Source organism: Crinia signifera, chromosome 4 (assembly GCF_055691185.1).
Source record: "Crinia signifera chromosome 4, ASM5569118v1, whole genome shotgun sequence".
Taxonomy (NCBI): Eukaryota; Metazoa; Chordata; class Amphibia; order Anura; family Myobatrachidae; genus Crinia; species Crinia signifera.
The window spans coordinates 11,063,838-11,084,792 of NC_139220.1; the positions used below are offsets into that span (position 1 = coordinate 11,063,838).

Here is a 20,955-nt window from a genome sequence, read left to right on the forward strand (position 1 = left end):
TAGACTATGAGCGTTTGAGCTGGACTTATTATGCGATTACCGGGGAGTGCAGGATGCACATATACAGTCCTGTATACAGGGGTAATTATACGGGGGCTGGTCACCTGTAGGGACACCCGCGGTCTATGACTTAGCTGCGCTCTGCTGTTATTCCTCTGCGCCAAAGACACCACGTAGGAGTCCATACTCGCTGCACAATTACCGACATTATTGGGGAGAGATTGTGATATCGTTTTGTTCCTCGCCCCAATAGAACCCTAATTCCAGACTAAGGACGAGATGCACTAAGCTTTGTAAAAGTGATAAAGCGGAGTGGTGATAAACCAACAACCAATTAGCTCATAACCATCATTTTTCAAACACATGATGTGACATGGAAGTTGGGAGCTGACTGGCTGGGACTTTAACACTCTCTACTTTATCACTTTAAGGCTTAGCACATCTGGCCCCATACCCCAAGTGAACACAATAGGAGAATTGCTGGGCGTGTGCGTAAATGCAGCCGGAGGATCCTGAATCTTGTGCGCGCCAATTACGAACAACTGCGCCAACAGGACCATGTGACGCTGAAAGTTATCCCTCATTCGTCCAGCTGTTGGTGTTACTGGCGCTGCTGCGGATCTCGTGGCCTGAGGGTCCCTCGTTCTATAGATCCTCACGGACTTAGGCCCTTATTCGAGTTCACTCTGACAAAATCCTTCTTAGATGGACAAAACCATGTGCACTGCAGGGGGGCAGATTTAACATGTGCAGATAGAAATAGATTTGGTGATTTTTTGGTGATTCTGTGCAGGGTAAATACTGGCTGCTTTATTTTAACACTGCAATATAGATCTCACTTTGAAGTAAAACCCCACCCAAATCTAATTAGATCTGCACAAGTTACATCTGCCCCACCTGCAGTGCACATGGTTTTGTCCATCTAAGAAGGATTTTGTCTGAAAGAGTGAACTCGAATAAGGCCCTTAGTCTACATAGATAACATGGTACTTGTTTCCTAGCACGGCCACAATCGCGGGCATCGTGTACCTTAAAGTTAAGGTACACGATGGACGCGATGGACGCGATGGACACGATTTCCTTTGAAATCAGTCCATTTTGCCGCGTGCATTAACATGGCCCCCGACGCGATGCCCCCGATTTTGCCATAGACTTCAATGTTAAAATATTTTTAACATTGAAATTGGGAGCATCGAGTCGGTCTTGTGCCATTATAATGGCACAAGATGAGATGGACTTGATTAAGTCCATTTTACATAGCAAACAATGTGAAATGGGATGATATGACCCATTTTACATTGTATATGGCCCCATCATGGGTTACGCAATCCCATTGTGAGCGTGACCCCACGATTGACGCCAACCCGAAGCGTGGTGAGCCCGCGAGGGGCGGCGGTACGCGTCCTACGACCTTTTCATACCCCTACTATCCACGTCGTCGTGGAGTTGAGAATATAAAGTGTGGCGAGCGCAGCGAGCCCGAAGCGTGGCGAGTGCAGCGAGCCCCACGAGGGGACGCGTATACCTGTGAAGTTATACGCATCCGCTCGCCACGCTTCGGGCTCGGTGGCTCACCACACTTTATATTCTCAACTTTACGCCGACGTGGATAGTAGGAATATGAAAAGGTCGGAGGACGCGCACCGCCGCCGCTCGCCACGTTTGGGTTGGCGTCAATCGTGGGGTGGCGTTGAGGGGGTAAAATTGGGGGTCTGGGGAATACTTTACATTGAATCCAATGCAAAATAGGGTCCCAGGGGCCCTATTCACATTTGATTCAATGTAAAAATCGGGTCGATCGCATCGCATGCGATTTGGTTGCATGCGATGGACGCGATTTTTCCGACACGATCACCCCGATGCAAATCGGTGTGGCCGTGCTAGGAAACAAGTACCGATAACACTATCAGTCGATCCGCGCGAACAAGTTCCTCTCAGTGCAAATATATTAAGAGAATTATAAAATAATTAAGATATACATTGTGCAGATCCATTGTGTGGCCCCAAAACTGGTCCCACAGCCATTCTGACCTCTATGGATCCGAGGATTTCTTTGCCAGCCGGGATTATCTGACCGTATGACCGGCCAATGAGGTGCCTAGAGAACCACCATGGCTGTTACTATAGTAACTGGGAGCTGCCAAGACAATAGGATCACGTCAATGGAGACCACACGAAACCCTAGTACCCCTATTATCCCCAGCGAGATACCAACACACCACGCAAGGAGTCTTGTACAAGGATAGAGGGATTTAATAACAAGTATGAAAATATCGGATTATCCTATATCTCTATGCCGCAGGAAGTGATCTCGCCGCGCTCCGGTAAGAAATGCTGAGAGTGGTTTCCTTTTGTGCGATATGCAGATAACAAAAATACAAAAATAATGCCGGTGGTGTCCAAGCCGGGTGTATTACAGTACTTTGTGCGTTCACGTGTCAGCCCTGCTAAAGTGTCCAGTGTATGTCGTTCAGGTCTCCGCCACCGTCTGCCAGGCCGCCGTCCACTTCAAAAAAGTTCATAATGGCGGCTATGGCAGTTTCATCATTCTCAAAATCCAGAGTGGAGCCGACACCTAGGAGACAGGAATTACAGGTCATAAAGTGTGTACAAGGGGCCGGAGTCCGAGCTGACCGCGCAGTGTGAATTCGCAGGCTAGGCAACAGGAAGCCGACGCTTGGAGGTGGTACCTGGCCGTTTTCTGGGAGTGTCGGGGAAAACGCAGGCGTGGCCAGGTGTGTGAGGGGAAGTCATGTGACGTCAGCTCCGCCCCGATCAGTCTGATTCTAGCACAGCCGCTGAGTAAGTCCTGGGCTACGCACAGACTGCACACACTGGGGAATCATTACATGGTGAGCGGCTGTTATCTGGGAGTGTCAGGTAATACGCAGGCGTGGCCAGGTGTATGAGGGGAAGTCATGTAACGTCAGCTCCGCCCCCGATCAGCCTGATTCTATCGCAGCCACTGAGTAAGTCCTGGGCTACGGACACACTGCGCACACTGGGGAATCATTACATGGTGAGCGGCTGTTATCTGGGAGTGTCAGGTAATACGCAGGTGTGGCCAGGTGTATGAGGGGAAGTCGTGTGATGTCAGCTCCGCCCCCGATCAGCCTGATTCTATCACAGCCGCTGAGTAAGTCCTGGGCTACACACAGACTGCGCACACTGGGGAATCATTACATGGTGAGCGGCTGTTATCTGGGAGTGTCAGGTAATACGCAGGCGTGGCCAGGTGTGTGAGGGGAAGTCATGTGACATCAGCACCACCCTCGATCAGCCTGATTCTATCACAGCCGCTGAGTAAGTCCTGGGCTACGGACACACTGCGCACACTGGGGAATCATTACATGGTGAGCGGCTGTTATCTGGGAGTGTCAGGGATAATGCAGGCAGGGCCAGGTGTATGAGGGGAAGTCATGTGACACCAGCTCCGCCCCCGATCAGCCTGATTCTATCACAGCTGCTGAGTAAGTCCTGGGCTACGCACACACTGCGCACACTGGGGAATCATTACATGGTGAGCGGCTGTTATCTGGCAGTGTCAGGAAATACACAGGCGTGGCCAGGTGTGTGAGAGGAAGTCATGTGACGTCAGCTCCACCCCCGATCAGCCTGATTCTATCACACCCGCTGAGTAAGTCCTGGGCTACGCACACACTGTGCACACTGGGGAATCTATTGATGGTGAATGATTGTGGAGGGATTTGCAGCTTATCACAGGCTTGCACGGGGGCAAGATTTCACTCTGACTGGGCAGTGTACACCTGATCTCAGGGTTCTGCTAATTAGCAGCCGTGCAATCAGGCCTGAATTGGGCCCAAAGATACAGTGGAGGGGTGGCAGCAACTGAGCCCTCATGGCGTTCTCTCTCTCTCTCTTTCTCCTCCCCCTTTTCTTCCCCTTGATTGTGCAAATGGCCTCTCTGAGGACTGGTTTATGTTCCCCCCTGTAATGAAAGCACAAGAAATAACTTACCCAGAAGGTGGTCTGGAATCGGAAATGAAGGTAAAACTTCACTCTGAGAAGACGTGCCCAATTTCTCTATTTCTGTGGGTGACAGTTGTACCAACTCACCCTTCTGTACCTGGGGAAGTCACATCATTACATCATTACTATACACTTATGTAGGACTTTAATATAATATAAAGTGGTGACTGTATGCAGGGCTCATCCCAGGGACCACGCTGCCGGGACACCAAACTAGCGCCCCCACCCTCCAGCGCCCGGTGCGCGTGACCCCCTAGCCCCCCCCCCCCCCCCCCTAGTTACGGCCCTGCTGTATGCGACAACAGACTCATACTGAATTAAGTAGCCTCATATCACTGCTAGGAGACCCTGCTCCTCCCACTATATAACTCTCAGTCTGTGGCTTCCTGCTGCCTCCATTCCTCTCCTCACATCATGTCACTGCCCCTGTCACATGTATCTCTGTCCTCACTCATACATCCCTCATCTCCTGATATACTCTGTGCTGCTGGGGACCCTGCTCCTCCCACAATATAACTCTCAGTCTGTGGCTTCCTGCTGCCTCCATTCCCCTCCTCACATCATGTCACTGCCCCTGTCACATGTATCTCTGTCCTCACTCATACATCCCTCATCTCCTGATATACTCTGTGCTGCTGGGGACCCTGCTCCTCCCACAATATAACTCTCAGTCTGTGGCTTCCTGCTGCCTCCATTCCCCTCTTAACATCATGTCACTGCCTCTGTCACATGCAGCCCTGTCCTCACTGACACATCACTCATCTCCTTATATACTCTGTGCTGCTGGGGGGCCCTGCTCCTCCCACTATATAACTCTCAGTCTGTGGCTTCCTGCTGCCCCCATTCCCCACCTCACATCATGTCACTGCCCCTATCACATGCAGCCCTGTCCTCACTGACACATCCCTCATCTCCTGATATACTCTGTGCTGCTGGGGACCCTGCTCCTCCCACTATATAACTCTCAGTCTGTGGCTTCCTGCTGCCCCCATTCCCCTCCTCACATCATGTCACTGCCCCTGTCACATGCAGCCCTGTCCTCACTGACACATCCCTCATCTCCTGATATACTCTGTGCTGCTGGGGGACCCTGCTCCTCCCACTATATAACTCTCAGTCTGTGGCTTCCTGCTGCCTCCATTCCCCTCCTCACATCATGTCACTGCCCCTGTCACATGCAGCCCTGTCCTCACTGACACATCCCTCATCTCCTGATATACTCTGTGCTGCTGGGGGACCCTGCTCCTCCCACTATATAACTCTCAGTCTGTGGCTTCCTGCTGCCTCCATTCCCCTCCTCACATCATGTCACTGCCCCTGTCACATGCAGCCCTGTCCTCACTGACACATCACTCATCTCCTGATACACTCTGTGCTGCTGAGGACCCTGTTCCTCCCACTATATAACTCTCAGTCTGTGGCTTCCTGCTGCCTCCATTCCCCTCCTCACATCATGCCACTGGCTCCTGTCACATGCAGCCCTGTCCTCACTGACACATCACTCGTCTCCTGATATACTCTGTGCTGCTGGGGACCCTGCTCCTCCCACTATATAACTCTCAGTCTGTGGCTTCCTGCTGCCCCCATTCCCCTCCTCACATCATGTCACTGCCCCTGTCACATGCAGCCCTGTCCTCACTGACACATCACTCATCTGCTGATATACTCTGTGCTGCTGGGGATCCTGCTCCTCCCACTACATAACTCTCAGTCTGTGGCTTCCTGCTGCCCCCATTCCCCTCCTCACATCATGTCACTGCCCCTGTCACATGCAGCCCTGTCCTCACTGACACATCCCTCATCTCCTGATATACTCTGTGCTGCTGGGGACCCTGCTCCTCCCACTATATAACTCCCAGTCTGTGGCTTCCTGCTGCCCCCATTCCCCTCCTCACATCATGTCACTGTCCCTGTCACATGCAGCCCTGTCCTCACTGACACATCACTCATCTCCTGATATACTCTGTGCTGCTGGGGACCCTGCTCCTCCCACTATATAACTCTCAGTCTGTGGCATCCTGCTGCTTCCACCATGAGAATTCGTTACTCCTACAGAGAGCTAGCAGCCATCACATTATTCCTCCTCACCAGGGCCGGGTTAAGTACTGACCCCCCTGAGCCCTGTTCCACACCTGTGCAGACTGTTATCACCATATGACATGCACATGAGACAGGCCAAGAGTTAGCCGCTTACCTCAGTGGATGGCAGAGTCAGGGGCAGGGGAGAATTCTTTCGGAGATCGCTAGGACTTACGTCCTCATTAAACAGTGGCGACTGCAACCTGCGAATGAGAAGAGACTTACACATTGAGTAACATGGACACGCTGAGCGAGCACCCATACAAGCAGCAACTGGGCAATGCCCTCAGGTGTCTGCACATCAACCCTACTCTTTTGCCCTGCACTGGCTGGCACCCCGCGCATTCATCGTTCCCTGAATGTAACCATTACAGCGAGACACAACCGCGTAGCCCTTTACAGACACAAACGCGTAGCCCTTTACAGACACAAACGCGTAGCCCTTTACAGACACAAACGCATAGCTCTTTACAGACACAAATGCGTAGCCCTTTACAGACACAAACGCGTAGCCCTTTACAGACACAAACGCGTAGCCCTTTACAGACACAAACGCGTAGCCCTTTACAGACACAAACGCGTAGCCCTTTACAGACACAAACGCGTAGCCCTTTACAGACACAAACGCGTAGCCCTTTACAGACACAAACGCGTAGCCCTTTACAGACACAAACGCGTAGCCCTTTACAGACACAAACGCATAGCTCTTTACAGACACAAACGCATAGCTCTTTACAGACACAAATGCGTAGCCCTTTACAGACACAAATGCGTAGCCCTTTACAGACACAAACGCGTAGCCCTTTACAGACACAAACGCATAGCTCTTTACAGACACAAATGCGTAGCCCTTTACAGACACAAATGCGTAGTACTTTATAGCCCTTTACAGACACAAACGCATAGCCCTTTACAGACACAAACGCATAGCCCTTTACAGACACAAATGCGTAGAACTTTATAGCCCTTTACAGACACAAACGTGTAGCACTTTACAGACACAAACGCGTAGCCCTTTACAGACACAAACGCGTAGCCCTTTACAGACACAAACGCATAGCTCTTTACAGACACAAATGCGTAGCCCTTTACAGACACAAATGCGTAGTACTTTATAGCCCTTTACAGACACAAACGCATAGCCCTTTACAGACACAAACGCATAGCCCTTTACAGACACAAATGCGTAGAACTTTATAGCCCTTTACAGACACAAACGTGTAGCACTTTACAGACACAAACGCGTAGCACTTTACAGACACAAACGCGTAGCCCTTTACACAGACACAAACGCGTAGCCCTTTACCGACACAAACGCGTAACCCTTTACAGACACAAACGCGTAGTACTTTATAGCCCTTTACAGACACAAACGCGTAACACTTTACAGACACAAACGCATAGCACTTTACAGACACAAATGCGTAGTACTTTATAGCCCTTTACAGACACAAACGTGTAGCACTTTACAGACAAACGCGTAACACTTTACAGACACAAACGCGTAGCACTTTACAGACACAAACGCGTAGCCCTTTACAGACACAAACGCGTAGCCCTTTACAGACACAAACGCATAGCCCTTTACAGACACAAACGCATAGCCCTTTACAGACACAAACGCGTAGCCCTTTACAGACACAAACGCATAGCCCTTTACAGACACAAATGCGTAGTACTTTATAGCCCTTTACAGACACAAACGCGTAGCCCTTTACAGACACAAACGCGTAGCCCTTTACAGACACAAACGCATAGCCCTTTACAGACACAAACGCGTAGCCCTTTACAGACACAAACGCGTAGCCCTTTACAGACACAAACGCATAGCCCTTTACAGACACAAATGCGTAGTACTTTATAGCCCTTTACAGACACAAACGCGTAACACTTTACAGACACAAACGCGTAGCCCTTTACAGACACAAACGCGTAGCCCTTTACAGACAAACGCGTAGCCCTTTACAGACACAAACGCGTAGCCCTTTACAGACACAAACGCGTAGCCCTTTACAGACACAAACGCATAGCCCTTTACAGACACAAACGCGTAGCCCTTTACAGACACAACGCGTAGCCCTTTACAGACACAAACGCATAGCCCTTTACAGACACAAACGCATAGCCCTTTACAGACACAAATGCGTAGTACTTTATAGCCCTTTACAGACACAAACGTGTAGCACTTTACAGACACAAACGCGTAACACTTTACAGACACAAACACGTAGCACTTTACAGACACAAACGCGTAGCACTTTACAGACACAAACGCGTAGCCCTTTACAGACACAAACGCGTAGCCCTTTACCGACACAAACGCGTAACCCTTTACCGACACAAACGCGTAACCCTTTACAGACACAAACGCGTAGTACTTTATAGCCCTTTACAGACACAAACGTGTAGCACTTTACAGACACAAACGCGTAACACTTTACAGCCACAAACGCGTAGTACTTTATAGCCCTTTACAGACACAAACGCGTAACACTTTACAGACACAAACGCGTAGCGCTTACCGCTGCAGTTCCACAATTTGCTTTGCAATCTCTCTCCCAATGTTCGCGGCTCCGAGCAGTGTTCCGCCGGACATCCCGGGTAGGCTGAGGAAGGGGCGTTTGGAAGTATCTGGTGGGGGGAGCGCAATATGACAGAGTGTTACAGGGTACCAGGTGACTACATCCCAATTAATTGTATACGAAAGCGATACTGCGTCAATTACCTTCTGATGAGTGGGAGCTGCCCGGGCGAGATGCCGTTTCCAGCGACGACCCCTGACCCCTACAGGAGACACGTTACTCGTACGAGATAACCAGTGACATCACCACTAAACCTAACACTAACGATGCTATAACCAGCAGCTGCAAGCTATATACCTCTCCAGGTGACGTCTGTACACACAGGCCAAGCTATATACCGCTCCAGGTGACGTCTGTACACACATGCCAAGCTATATACCGCTCCAGGTGACGTCTGTACACACATGCCAAGTTATATACCGCTCCTGGTGACATCTTTACACACAGGCCAAGCTATATACCGCTCCAGGTGACGTCTGTACACACAGGCCAAGCTATATACCTCTCCAGGTGACGTCTGTACACACAGGCCAAGCTATATACCGCTCCAGGTGACGTCTGTACACACAGGCCAAGCTATATACCGCTCCAGGTGACGTCTGTACACACAAGCCAAGCTATATACCGCTCCAGGTGACGTCTGTACACACAGGCCAAGCTATATACCGCTCCTGGTGACGTCTGTACACACAGGCCAAGCTATATACCGCTCCTGGTGACGTCTGTACACACATGCCAAGCTATATACCGCTCCAGGTGACATCTGTACACACAGGCCAAGCTATATACCGCTCCTGGTGACATCTGTACACACAGGCCAAGCTATATACCGCTCCAGGTGACGTCTGTACACACATGCCAAGCTATATACCGCTCCAGGTGACGTCTGTACACACAGGCCAAGCTATATACCGCTCCAGGTGACGTCTGTACACACATGCCAAGCTATATACCGCTCCAGGTGACGTCTGTACACACAGGCCAAGCTATATACCGCTCCAGGTGACGTCTGTACACACATGCCAAGCTATATACCGCACCTAGTGACGTCTGTACACACATGCCAAGCTATATACCGCTCCAGATGATGTCTGTATACACATGCCAAGCTATATACTGCTACTGGTTATGCCCATATACACATCCCAAATGTCAGTTTAAATTATGCCAGTCCACTTAATCTTAATGACATGGGGGGGGGGGGGGGCGCACTGGAAAGAGCACTGGGATGTAATAACTGGGATGTACGTGCTCTGGGGTGTAATAACTGGGATGTGCGTGCGCTGGGGTGTAATAACTGGGATGTACGTGCGCTGGGGTGTAATAACTGGGATGTACGTGCGCTGGGGTGTAATAACTGGGATGTACATGCGCTGGGATGTAATAACTGGGATACACATGTGATGGGATGTAGTAACTGGGATGTAAATGTGCTGGGATGTAATAACTGGGATGTACATGCGCTGGGATGTAATAACTGATGTACATGCGCTGGGATGTAATAGTGCTGGGATGTACTTCCTCTGGGATGTAATAACTGATGTACAGGCGCTGGGATGTAATAGGGCTGGGATGTACTTCCGCTGGGGTGTAATAACTGATGTACAGGCGCTGGGATGTAATAACTGGGATGTACATGCGCTGGGATGTAATAACTGGGATGTACATGCGCTGGGATGTAGTAACTGGGATGTACATGGATGTAATAACTGATGTACATGTGCTGGGATGTAATAACTGGGATGTAATAACTGGGATGTATATGCGCTGGGATGTAATACCTGGGATGTACATGCGCTGGGATGTATTAGGGTGGAGAAGCCACTTGGCGATAAAATGAACAAGAAATGAAATGTGAGGTAGGACTGCAAGAGAGAGACTTACGAAACCACAGTGTTCACGGACACAATATACTCAAATTCCTTGGTCCACGGGTTGATGAAACTGAACCACTGGCTCTTCAAGATAATGAAGGACCCATCTTTCGCCTTGAATTTGTAGTCATTGGTCAGGATCTTCTCCTTACTCTGGAGGACTTGTGGTGGAGAAAGGAGAAACATCAGACGGGAACAAAGAATCACTTCAGGCCCGTGCACTCAAAACCCATTTATCTGCCTTTTACATGCAGCGGGGCAACCAATGTCACCTCTCGGGGCCCAGAAACCGCCGACAGCAGCGCTTCCTTAGGACAAAACGGAGCCCCGCTACCATACAGATCACAATGCAAAAATATTTATTTAAAGACGACAGAAATGGACAATGAAATGTGCACAAATAATTACTGCTTAAAAGAGACTGATAGATGCATGAAATGCGTCGGGTAACAAACAAAAAAACCTAATACATGAGAGCGCATGGATGGTGCCATAAATCTAAGAGATTCACAAAAGTGGTGGGAAAAACAAAGTTTTAGAAGAAAGAATACAACCAATGATGGCATAGAAAGGTTGGAGAGAAACAAGTGAAACGCGTGACCAACATGTACATGGGAAGAACATGGACTGAAGGTCATTCTGAAAGGATATATAGAGTGGGAATCACACAAGTGGGAAGGGATAATACAACTAATAAGGACAAAGGAAGGTCTAAGAAAATTGCATTGGGAATGAAACGCGTTGGTAAATTAGGTTTGGTTACTTAGTAAACCTAAAGAGGCAAAACAAGTAGAAGTTACCGGCTTTGTGTTGCTCTGTTAAATGGCTGTGGTCATCCGGGTGGAAGTATTCGTAGCAGGAAGTGCCGAGGAGCTCCTGGGGAAGGTAACCCAATATGGCTGTAGCTCTGGAAGAAGCATTGCATTCAGATGAATAGAGCGTCCGCATTCGCAGCTCCAGCTACAGAGAGCCCCACCTCCCATCCAAGATCCATCCCACCCCCTGCATCTCCAAATACAATGCGCTCCTCCTCCCATCTAGGACACCGCCCACCTGCATCCTCCGGTACAAGAGCTTCAATCCCACTCAGCACCTGTCCCACCCCTACATCTCCAAGTACAAGGAGCCTCACCTCCCAGGACTGATCCCTCCCCTTTAGCTACAAGAAGCGCCACCTCCCACCCTGCTGTCCCATCCCTGCCGCTCCAGGCACAAGGAGCTCAATGACCCTCCCAGGACCGATCCCACCCCTGCAGCTGCAAGGAGCGCTACCTCCCACCCAGCACCTGTCCCACCCTTGCTGAACCAGGTACAAGGAGCTCCACTTCCCACTCAGGACCAGTCCCACTCCTGCGGCTCCAGGCACAAGGAGCTCAATGACCCTCCCATGACCGATCCCACCCCTGCAGCTGCAAGGAGCGCTACCTCCCACCCAGCACCTGTCCCACCCCTGCTGAACCAGGTACAAGGAGCTCCACCTCCCACTCAGGACCAGTCCCACCCCTGCGGCTCCAGGCACAAGGAGCTCAATGACCCTCCCAGGACTGATCCCACCCCTGTAGCTACAAGCGCCACCTCCCACCCAGCTGTCCCATCCCTGCCGCTCCAGGTCCAAGAAGCTCCACCTCCCTCCCAGGACCGATCCCACCCCTGCAGCTGCAAGGAGCGCTACCTCCCACCCAGCACCTGTCCCACCCCTGCTGAACCAGGTACAAGGAGCTCCACCTCCCACTCAGGACCCATTCCACCCCTGCCGCTTCAGGTACAAGGAGCTCAACCTCCCAGGACTGATCCCACCCCTGTAGCTACAAGAAGCGCCACCTCCAAACCAGCTGTCCCACCCCTGCCACTCCAGGTACAAGGAGTCCCACCTCCCACTCAGGACCAGTCTTACCCCTGCATCTCCAGGTACAAGGAGCCTCACCTCCCACTCAGGACCAGTCCCACCCCTGCCGCTCCAGGTAAAGGGAGCTCAACGACCCTCCCAGGACCGATCCCACCGCTGCAGCTACAAGAAGCACTACCTCCCACCCAGCACCTGTCCCACCCTGCTGAACCAGGTACCCATCCCTGCAGCTCCAGGTACAAGGAGCTCCACCTCCTACTCAGGACCCATCCCACCCCTGCCGCTCCAGGTACAAGGAGCTGCCACCTACTTCCCAGGAGCCTTCCCACCCCTGCAAATGTATGGTTATGGCTTATTACAATCTCGACAAAATTTTAAATTAAATAAATAATAAAAAATAAATGTTCAGCCACCTCATGTAGAATGGTCATATATGACAAACTGCCCTAATTGCATTTAGCCAGACCATCATTAGGTAAATCCATAATCCACAGAAGTACAGTACAAAAGACAAGAAGTGCAGCCTTTGCGGGTCCTTACCGCTGATCCACATAGACAAATTTACCATCCATGGTATAACGGGTAATGAACTCTGTGGGCTTCACTCTAATCTCCGCCGTGCTTTGCGGTATGATGAACGGATGTGACCGGCCAATGGCCACGAGGCAGCTGAAGTTGTACGACTCTTTGCCCACATCGCAGTCTTCTTTCATGCCCACCTCGCTGGATAGGCAGTTCCTCAAGTAACCCGTGCAGTGGATGGTACAGTACCGCCGGTGCTCTGCATGGGGAGGAGACTCGTGTCAGGCTACGCCCCCAAGGGCAATCTACAAAGAACTACATTGGAAGGCGTTGATCTACTAGTCATTGACTTTATGTCCTTTGTAAGTAAATGTTTATTGTGGACACACACACAGCTCTAGGTCAGTGGTTCCCAACCCTGGTCCTCAAGTACCCTCAACAGTGCACGTTTTCCAGGACACCCGGCAAGTGCACAGGTGCACTCATTATTCAGACCCATTTTAAAAGATCCACAGGAGGAGCTAATTATTTCACCTGTGATTCTGTGTGGAGACCTGGAAATCGTGCTCTGTTGGGAGTGCTGGAGGACCAGGGTTGGGAACCGCTGTTCTAGGAAATAACAAACTAATGCTAACTATGTTTCTGAAGCAGAGAACACAGAAGTGTGACTGCTGGCGGGAGCGCCATCTAGTGGATGAGAGGTGGTAATGCGGAGTCTGGAGGAATGGCTCAAATCATACATTTCACCTCCTATACTGACACCAGAACACGTCCATATCCTCCGGCCGTGCATGGACAGACTATTCCAGGTATGGTTGAATAACTCATCTCTGCCCAGTATGGAAATGGATTTTCGTTGGTAAAAATCTCACTAAGGCAAATTGGCCACTGCCACATCGGTTGTTCCGTCTTGCCTTCTCCTGGATCAACGCAATTAGCCCTATCCTAAGGAATCTGTGTTTAATCAATCTCACCTTGTAAAACAATATATCCTTTCCGAGTTCTCTTTAAACTCCTCACCACCACCTACAAGGCTCTCTCCTCCTCCACAGCTCCTTACCTCTCTTCACTGATCTCTATCCACACTCCCTCCCGTCCTCTTCGCTCCATCGCTGACCGCCGACTGACCTCTCACCTAATCACCTCCTCCCACTCCCGTGTCCAAGACTTCTCTCGCGCTGCCCCCCTGCACTGGAACAACCTCCCGCCACCCATCAGGCTTTCTGACTCCCTTACCTCCTGCAAGCGCTCCCTCAAAACCCACTTTTTTCGACTAGCCTATCCCTCCTCCTAACCTCTTTTGATCCTCCTATCCTGCCTCTGTTTCCATCCGTTCCTACTTATCCTTTTGTTTTTCGTACGTCCACCCACCTCCTTTTAGTATGTTAACTCTTATGAGTAGGGCCCTCCTTCCTCACATACTCACCCTACCTCTTTACCTCACATGTCCTCCTGTCCTGTTCTTCCCTTCCTCTACTTCATCTTCAGTCTCCTCGACAATTTCGACACCTACTTTTGAACTGATGCTGATTTAAGTTCTACCAGCTATACCCCTATTTATACTGTATTTTTCAACACACCCTGTATGTTACCTTGTAACTTGTTTTTTGTTTGCTATGTAAGGCGCTGCGGACACCTTGTGGCGCCTTATAAATACACACACACAAAACAATCAATACCTTTTTTCTTGGAGCCGGGTAGAAAGTCCTTTTCCTCCTTGCCAGACGTTCGGCCCATCTTCATCCGGCAGAAGAACGAGCGCCGGGACCCGCAGTTCAGCCGGGAGGAGTCAGCCTGAAAGTGTGTGTGTACTTGCAAACCAGCTTTCAAAATAGTTTAATAAGACTGAGTCAGTTCAAAAGATGACGTCTGGATCAATGAGGAAACACATTTGCCTTAATACAGTAAGGAGCGGAAGCGGGGGATCTCTACAGCAAGTGGTTACAGGTCTGTATTGGCGCGGAGGGAGGCAGTACCGGCTCCTAGGCGGAGAAGGTAACACCGCCATATACAGATTTACACTCTACAAATTAAAGTACAAATCAAGCCCAAAACACCGGCTCGTTATAGAACAGAACCAGCAAAAGTATTACGTGAACTTCCAGAAATTCACAAGAATGTACAATATTGGGCGCGGACTTCGTTCTGCTGCGGAAACCTTAGTTCCTGTTCCAGAATCCTAGTCTGAGGCTGCGAATGAATGGATGAGAGAGACGCTCATATCAGCGTTTGGGAACTTTATTACCTATTTTATATTGCTTTTTATTGAGTAAGAAAGGCTTCTGTATTTTATACTTAGCAATAAAATACTGGGTTGGTTTGCAAAAACAAAAACTTTTTTTAATGGACAAAACCATGCTGCACTGCAGGTGGGGCAGATTTAACAGGTGCAGAGAGAGTTACATTTGGGGGAGTTATTTTGTTTCTGTGCAGGGTAAATACTAGCTGCTTTATTCTTACACTGCAATTTAGATTTCAGTTTGACCACTACCCTAATGTAACTCTCTCTCTGCATATGTTACATCTGCCCCACCTGCAGTGCAGCATGGTTTTGTCCATTCAAGGAGTTTGCTTTTGCAAACCAATCTGAATCACCCCCACTGTGTGTACGGTCCTCTGCTTAGGTATTACAGTACAGACAGTATCCCAAATATAGGCTGGCCCCTAGCGTAACTGGACACTTCCTTGCATTATCCAAAATATAGTTTGGCCTATAAGTGGATACTGCTGTTATTTCAGCTGCTGTGACATCACTAGTCCCGCCCTTTGTGTCAAGAATATATATCCTAACACTGGTATAATAACATTTACAGAGACCAGTAAACGTCTGTTTAGCTCGTTCGGGAGTCCTAGAGGATCCGGACAAGTTTAGTGTTGGATTTTGATAGATTCATTCAACTATCGGTATGTACATCGCCAACATTTTTTTAAAAGAGAATTACTGGAAAGGAAAATATGATCTTCCTCCTTTTAATATTAAAGGCTTTCTTCTTTGTCATCTAGAGTTTTTTCACCCCTGATGAAGTCTTGTCGACGAAACGCGTCGGGTTGTTTGTGATGAAATAACGATCTGTGAACTATGAGACCAAATTATACTGCAAAAGATTATTCTTTTAAATATGTTTTTTATTAAAATGTTAAGTCTACTTCAATGGTTTGTCAGAGTGACATTTTATACTGTATTTGGAAATTGGAGGTGGTATACTGAGGTGCACTCTATATCTTCTCCAGCATCTTTCCTTCTTTCCCCCACTAACAAGGGGGTCTTGCTGCAGCCCCACATACATATGTAGCGCAGTGAAAGGGTTAACTTTGTAATATATATATATATATCTCTTATATATTTGGCTACATCTGTCACTCAAAGTGTGTCTGGAGCTGTAACACTGGGTTGTAGACTTCCATCTTAATTTATGATTGTCATCACCTGTTTTAAACAGGGTAATTGATAAGAAAGGTGTTTAAGCACAGGTGATGGTAATCCATAAATTAAGAAGAAAGTCCAGAAACAGAGCAATGTGTCCCTCCTGGAGAAGGTCATGTTGGGAGGTATGCACCTCCCTCCCTCCCCCCCCCCCATTCACGGCATCCCCACGATTAAAGGGCACATGCAAAACACTGACATGGCTATGGTCGACAATGAAAAAGGTTGACAAGATTTATTTTTCACTTTTTCAATGTTTTCATATTCATTCTTATGTGTCGACATGGACACCAATGAAGTGCCACACTTATGTCAACATTTACATGTGTTGACCTTTCTGTGTTGATTTTTTCTTGTAGCGATTCGCGGCAATTCAGGCAACCCCCGGTGACTCCCGCGATTCGCGGCCCCACCCTGTGACACCCCCCCCTGCGATTCGTGGCACCCCGCGACCCCCCCTCCCACGATTCGCACCAACCCCCCGGGCCCCCCCTCCCGCGGTTCACGGTGTCCCCAACCGCGATTCCCCACCCCTGACCCCCCCTCCTGTCATTGCGGCAACCCCCCGCGACCCACCCTCCCGCGATTCACTGCAACCCCCCGCGCCCCCCCCTCCCACAATTTGCGGCACCCACACCCCCCCCCCGCGACCCCCCTCCCGCAATTCACGGCATCCACCCGCGACCCCTCCTCCCGTGATTCGCGGACACCCCTCACCTCCTCCCTCCCCCCCCACCCCCGCGCGCGATTCACGGCAACCCCAGGATTAAATGGCACATGCAAAACACTGGCACGGCTATGGTCGACAATGAAAAAGGTTGACATGAGTTTTTGAAGATTTATTTTTCTTTTTGAATGTTTTCATATTCATTCTCATGTGTCGACATGGACACCGATGAAGTGCCATACTTATGTCAACATTTACATGTGTTGAACTTTCTGTGTTGATTTTTTCTTGTAGCAATTTTTTTCCAGTGACAGCTATGAACTATGTGCACGTCAACCTACACATCATCAACCACTTCTTTGTATAATATATAACACCTGTTCTGTTTTACTGTAGGTGTTTTAAGGTCTGACTTAAAACACCTACAGTAAAACTGCTACTATTACTGTTTATGTAAGTGCATTCTGAATGACAGCAACATCCTACCATCCTTCTACAAGAATATATAACCAACTAGGTGATTCATCGTGCCCCGTGCCCCCCCCCCCTCCCGCAATTCACGGACCCCCCGCGCTCCCCCCCTCCCACGATTCGCAACCCCCCCTCGCGCAATTCACGCCCCCTCCCACGCTTTGCGGACCCCCGCCCTCTCCCGCGATTTGCCGACACCTGCGCCCCCCCTCCCTTGATTCACGGCACCCCCGCGCCCCTCCCGCAATTCACGGCACCCCTAAGCCCCTCTTTAGTCCCCCGTATACTCACACACCCCTATCACTACCCAGCTTCCTGCTCTCCTGAACCGTAACTTCCACCACTGGGGAGTCGCTGACGCTGTTTTGCCCACATGCCCCTATCATGCCTCATAGCCCAGCCTCCTGCTCTCATGCACCTGAACTCCCACCCAGTAGGAGGAGACACTGACTAAGGGCCTTCATCCTGTACTCCTGTACTGCCACCCTGGACCCTCACCCACTGGCAGAAGCTGCACAGTATCTCCCACTCTCCTCTTTAGTCCCCCTTATGCCCACACACCCCTATCACTACCCAGCCTCCTGTTTTCCTGTGTCGTGACCTCCGCCAGTGGGGAGCCGCTGACTCAGAAACACCCTACTATACTATTGCACACACCTAAACAACATGCACACACAGCCCCCCCACACCCACAAATGTCACTGTACCATCCACACTATCAATGTACATCTTACTCTGTAACCGCTTCTTAATTAAACAAAACAATACACACCCCCTTCCACATCATATGCTCTCTATTTAACACATTTCACCTATAACTCAAGTTGCAATACAGGCCATCTTTCATACAATTCTAACCATCTTTCTCATATGCAAATGTTCACAAATTAAGGGGGCGCAGCCCCTTACGACGGTGTGAAGAGCGCCCGTAGGGCGCGATGAATCACCTAGTATATATATATATTTATTTTTATTTTTTTTTTTTTTTTTTATTATAACCCATCCACTTATTTAGCTCAGCGATGACGCCTTGGCGAAAAAGAATGCAAAATGAAAAAGCCTCCCTGATCACATGACAATGGCAGAGTGGATCACATGACTGTGGGGAGAATATCATGGCTGCTCACATGCAGAAAAGCACAGTTTGGGGAAATAAAAGGAGAAAGCGTACAGGCGTTCCATTCCCTGAAGGCACACTTACTTTTGGCATCGATCAGCTTCTCCCGTGGGGTGATGTCGGAGGAGGAGAGCTGCTCCTTAACTTTGGCAACATCTTTGGGATGCAGATAGTCAAAGAGACTCTGTCCGATCAGATCAGCCTGATGGCGGAAGGAAGGAGAGGCATCGATTAGGACTCCCCCTAAAGGTAGCATAGGAGTACTGCAGGGGGCAATGGGGAGGAGCCAGATATTAGCCTCTAGCATCTTAGTAAAGTCTAACAAATGAAAGCAAATAAAGGACTAGCTTAAACGGGCACCTCTCACAACCGTCCTGATTTGCAGACCTGAAAGGAGACGGAGTGTGCACCAAAGTGGACAGAATCTCACCCAAAAGGGTGTGTCTGGGGCAGAGGATAGTTAGGTTAGGTTAGTACATACGCCCCAGTACGGTACACATCTTGCGTCATTCACAACAATACCGCAACATTCCTTTTTCTGTATACAGAGCGACACTGTACGTTTAGCTTCCCTTTAACAGCAGGTCTTTAATGCTCTCCTGATTACCATTATCCTTTTATTGATTTGCTGGATCAAGGACAATATCCGAACGACAACCTGTGTCGTTTCCTAGACAATGAAACTAGGCCAAGTGTTCTAATTCCACAAAGACACAGACACACACACACCTCGCGACTTTCTGGGTCAGTGTGGCAATTTCCCCAAAGCCTCGGTCTGCTTTTAGGGTGTCAGAGAAGGAGAATCAGATCGGGGAGGGGACACGGGCGGCAGACTCACGCACCTGGCTGTATTTCAGGGTCTTCGAGACAGACTCGGACACAAACAGGATTTTCCCTCGGTCGCATCCAACCACAAACAGGAACCCATCAGCCGACTAGATAAAAAAAATATATACATATATGTAACCATGTAATGTAAAGGATCTAGAACAGTGATGGCTAACCTTGATACTCCAGCTGTTGTTGAACTACACATCCCAGCATGCCCTGTAGAGTTTTACTATTTGGCCATGCTAACACTGAGGCAGGGCATGCTGGGATGTGTAGTTCAACAACAGCTGGAGTGTCAAGGTTATCCATCAGTGATCTAGAATATAATAACTGGATGACATTAGAAACATAGACTGACAGCAGATAAGAACCTCGTAGCCCATTATTGTCTATCCTCTTCCATGTATCCTACTAAAGGGCAATTAATGCAAAACAAATACCCAGGAGCCACGTGTGATTATCAGGGAAAGGGATTTAACCCATGGCCTCCTGCACGGTCAGCAACCATGCTAACCACCGTGCAACCATGCCAGCGTGACGTTATATAGACTTTTGCTCTCATCAGGAGGTGACACGTCAGGCTGATGAGACGTCATTGTCACGGAGCGCATGAGTCTGCTCCACCTGCACCCAGCCAGACTCCAGGTGGAGAGGAAATCCCACTGACCTTCAGGATTAAACGTCTCAGCTCGTCCTGGTGTAGAAACGCCGGCTTGTAGCTCTCCTCTGCGAAGGCGCTGCTGGAGCCTGCAATGAATATGTAGGAAGGGTTTGTACGGAGCAGGAGACAGAGGATTAGAGAGAACCTGGTGTAGTCATGTGCAGGTGGTGTGTCTGGGGGCCATCCGAGGGCAGGAACGTATGCAGCGGGGTAACAGGATACGCAGTGCGTTATTCATCGGCCCAGAACTCTCATTAATCCGCTCAGCTCAGACACCAAATACAGAACGCACGTAATGCTAACGCAAGCAGCCTGCGAATGGTACTATATGCCGGTAATGAGGCTCGCACTTCTGGGTGATCGCAGCGACGCGCTAATCCGTGGGCAAGAATGGCAGCTGTCGCATATAGTCCATCCACATAACCAGGCTCAGCAATAAGGGAGTCTTTTATTTAGCCCACCGAGCGCCTGGTGTATGGACTGAATTGTTCCAGCGCACTACGACGACATTTCACAGCTTACTCCTTGGACGACAGTCCGATTGTGTGTCTCCGAAACACTGCCTTCTGTTGGCAGCGAGGGAAACTACATCTCTTTCTCTCTAACACATGCACAAACACAGAGGCAATCACAAGGTAGCAGACCAGCTTTCGAACCATTTGCTTTGAGCGGGCTTACTGGTATAGATAGATAGGTAGGTAGGTAGGTAGAACTAGATTGTTAGCTATATATTGTCTAGACCAGTGATTTTCAGTCTTTTTACCTTTTAAATAAGATTTTTAAATTACCAAGGCACACCATGAGATCCCACAGGGCAAAACACATTGGCACCCACAGGAAAAAAAAAAACACTGGTCCCCACAGGTAACAAAAATAAAATACATTGGCCCT

At 49.4% G+C, this 20,955-nt stretch overlaps 1 protein-coding gene across 1 annotated transcript in view; it reads right to left on the bottom strand.

Annotated features, from left to right (window-relative positions):
• Positions 1–2,230: 2,230 nt before the first annotated feature.
• Positions 2,231–20,955, bottom strand: part of BMAL2 (basic helix-loop-helix ARNT like 2) — a 42,839-nt gene continuing 24,114 nt past the window's right edge. The window contains exons 5-16 of the mRNA XM_083181072.1: positions 20,071–20,150; positions 19,415–19,507; positions 18,657–18,774; positions 14,573–14,716; positions 12,912–13,152; positions 11,326–11,432; positions 10,536–10,686; positions 8,795–8,853; positions 8,592–8,700; positions 6,185–6,272; positions 3,979–4,087; positions 2,231–2,575 (exon numbers count right to left, since the gene is read on the bottom strand). Of these exons, the coding sequence (XP_083037198.1) occupies positions 2,448–2,575; positions 3,979–4,087; positions 6,185–6,272; positions 8,592–8,700; positions 8,795–8,853; positions 10,536–10,686; positions 11,326–11,432; positions 12,912–13,152; positions 14,573–14,716; positions 18,657–18,774; positions 19,415–19,507; positions 20,071–20,150 (1,427 nt within the window). The 3' untranslated portion in view covers positions 2,231–2,447. The remainder of the gene's footprint in view (positions 2,576–3,978; positions 4,088–6,184; positions 6,273–8,591; positions 8,701–8,794; positions 8,854–10,535; positions 10,687–11,325; positions 11,433–12,911; positions 13,153–14,572; positions 14,717–18,656; positions 18,775–19,414; positions 19,508–20,070; positions 20,151–20,955) is intronic.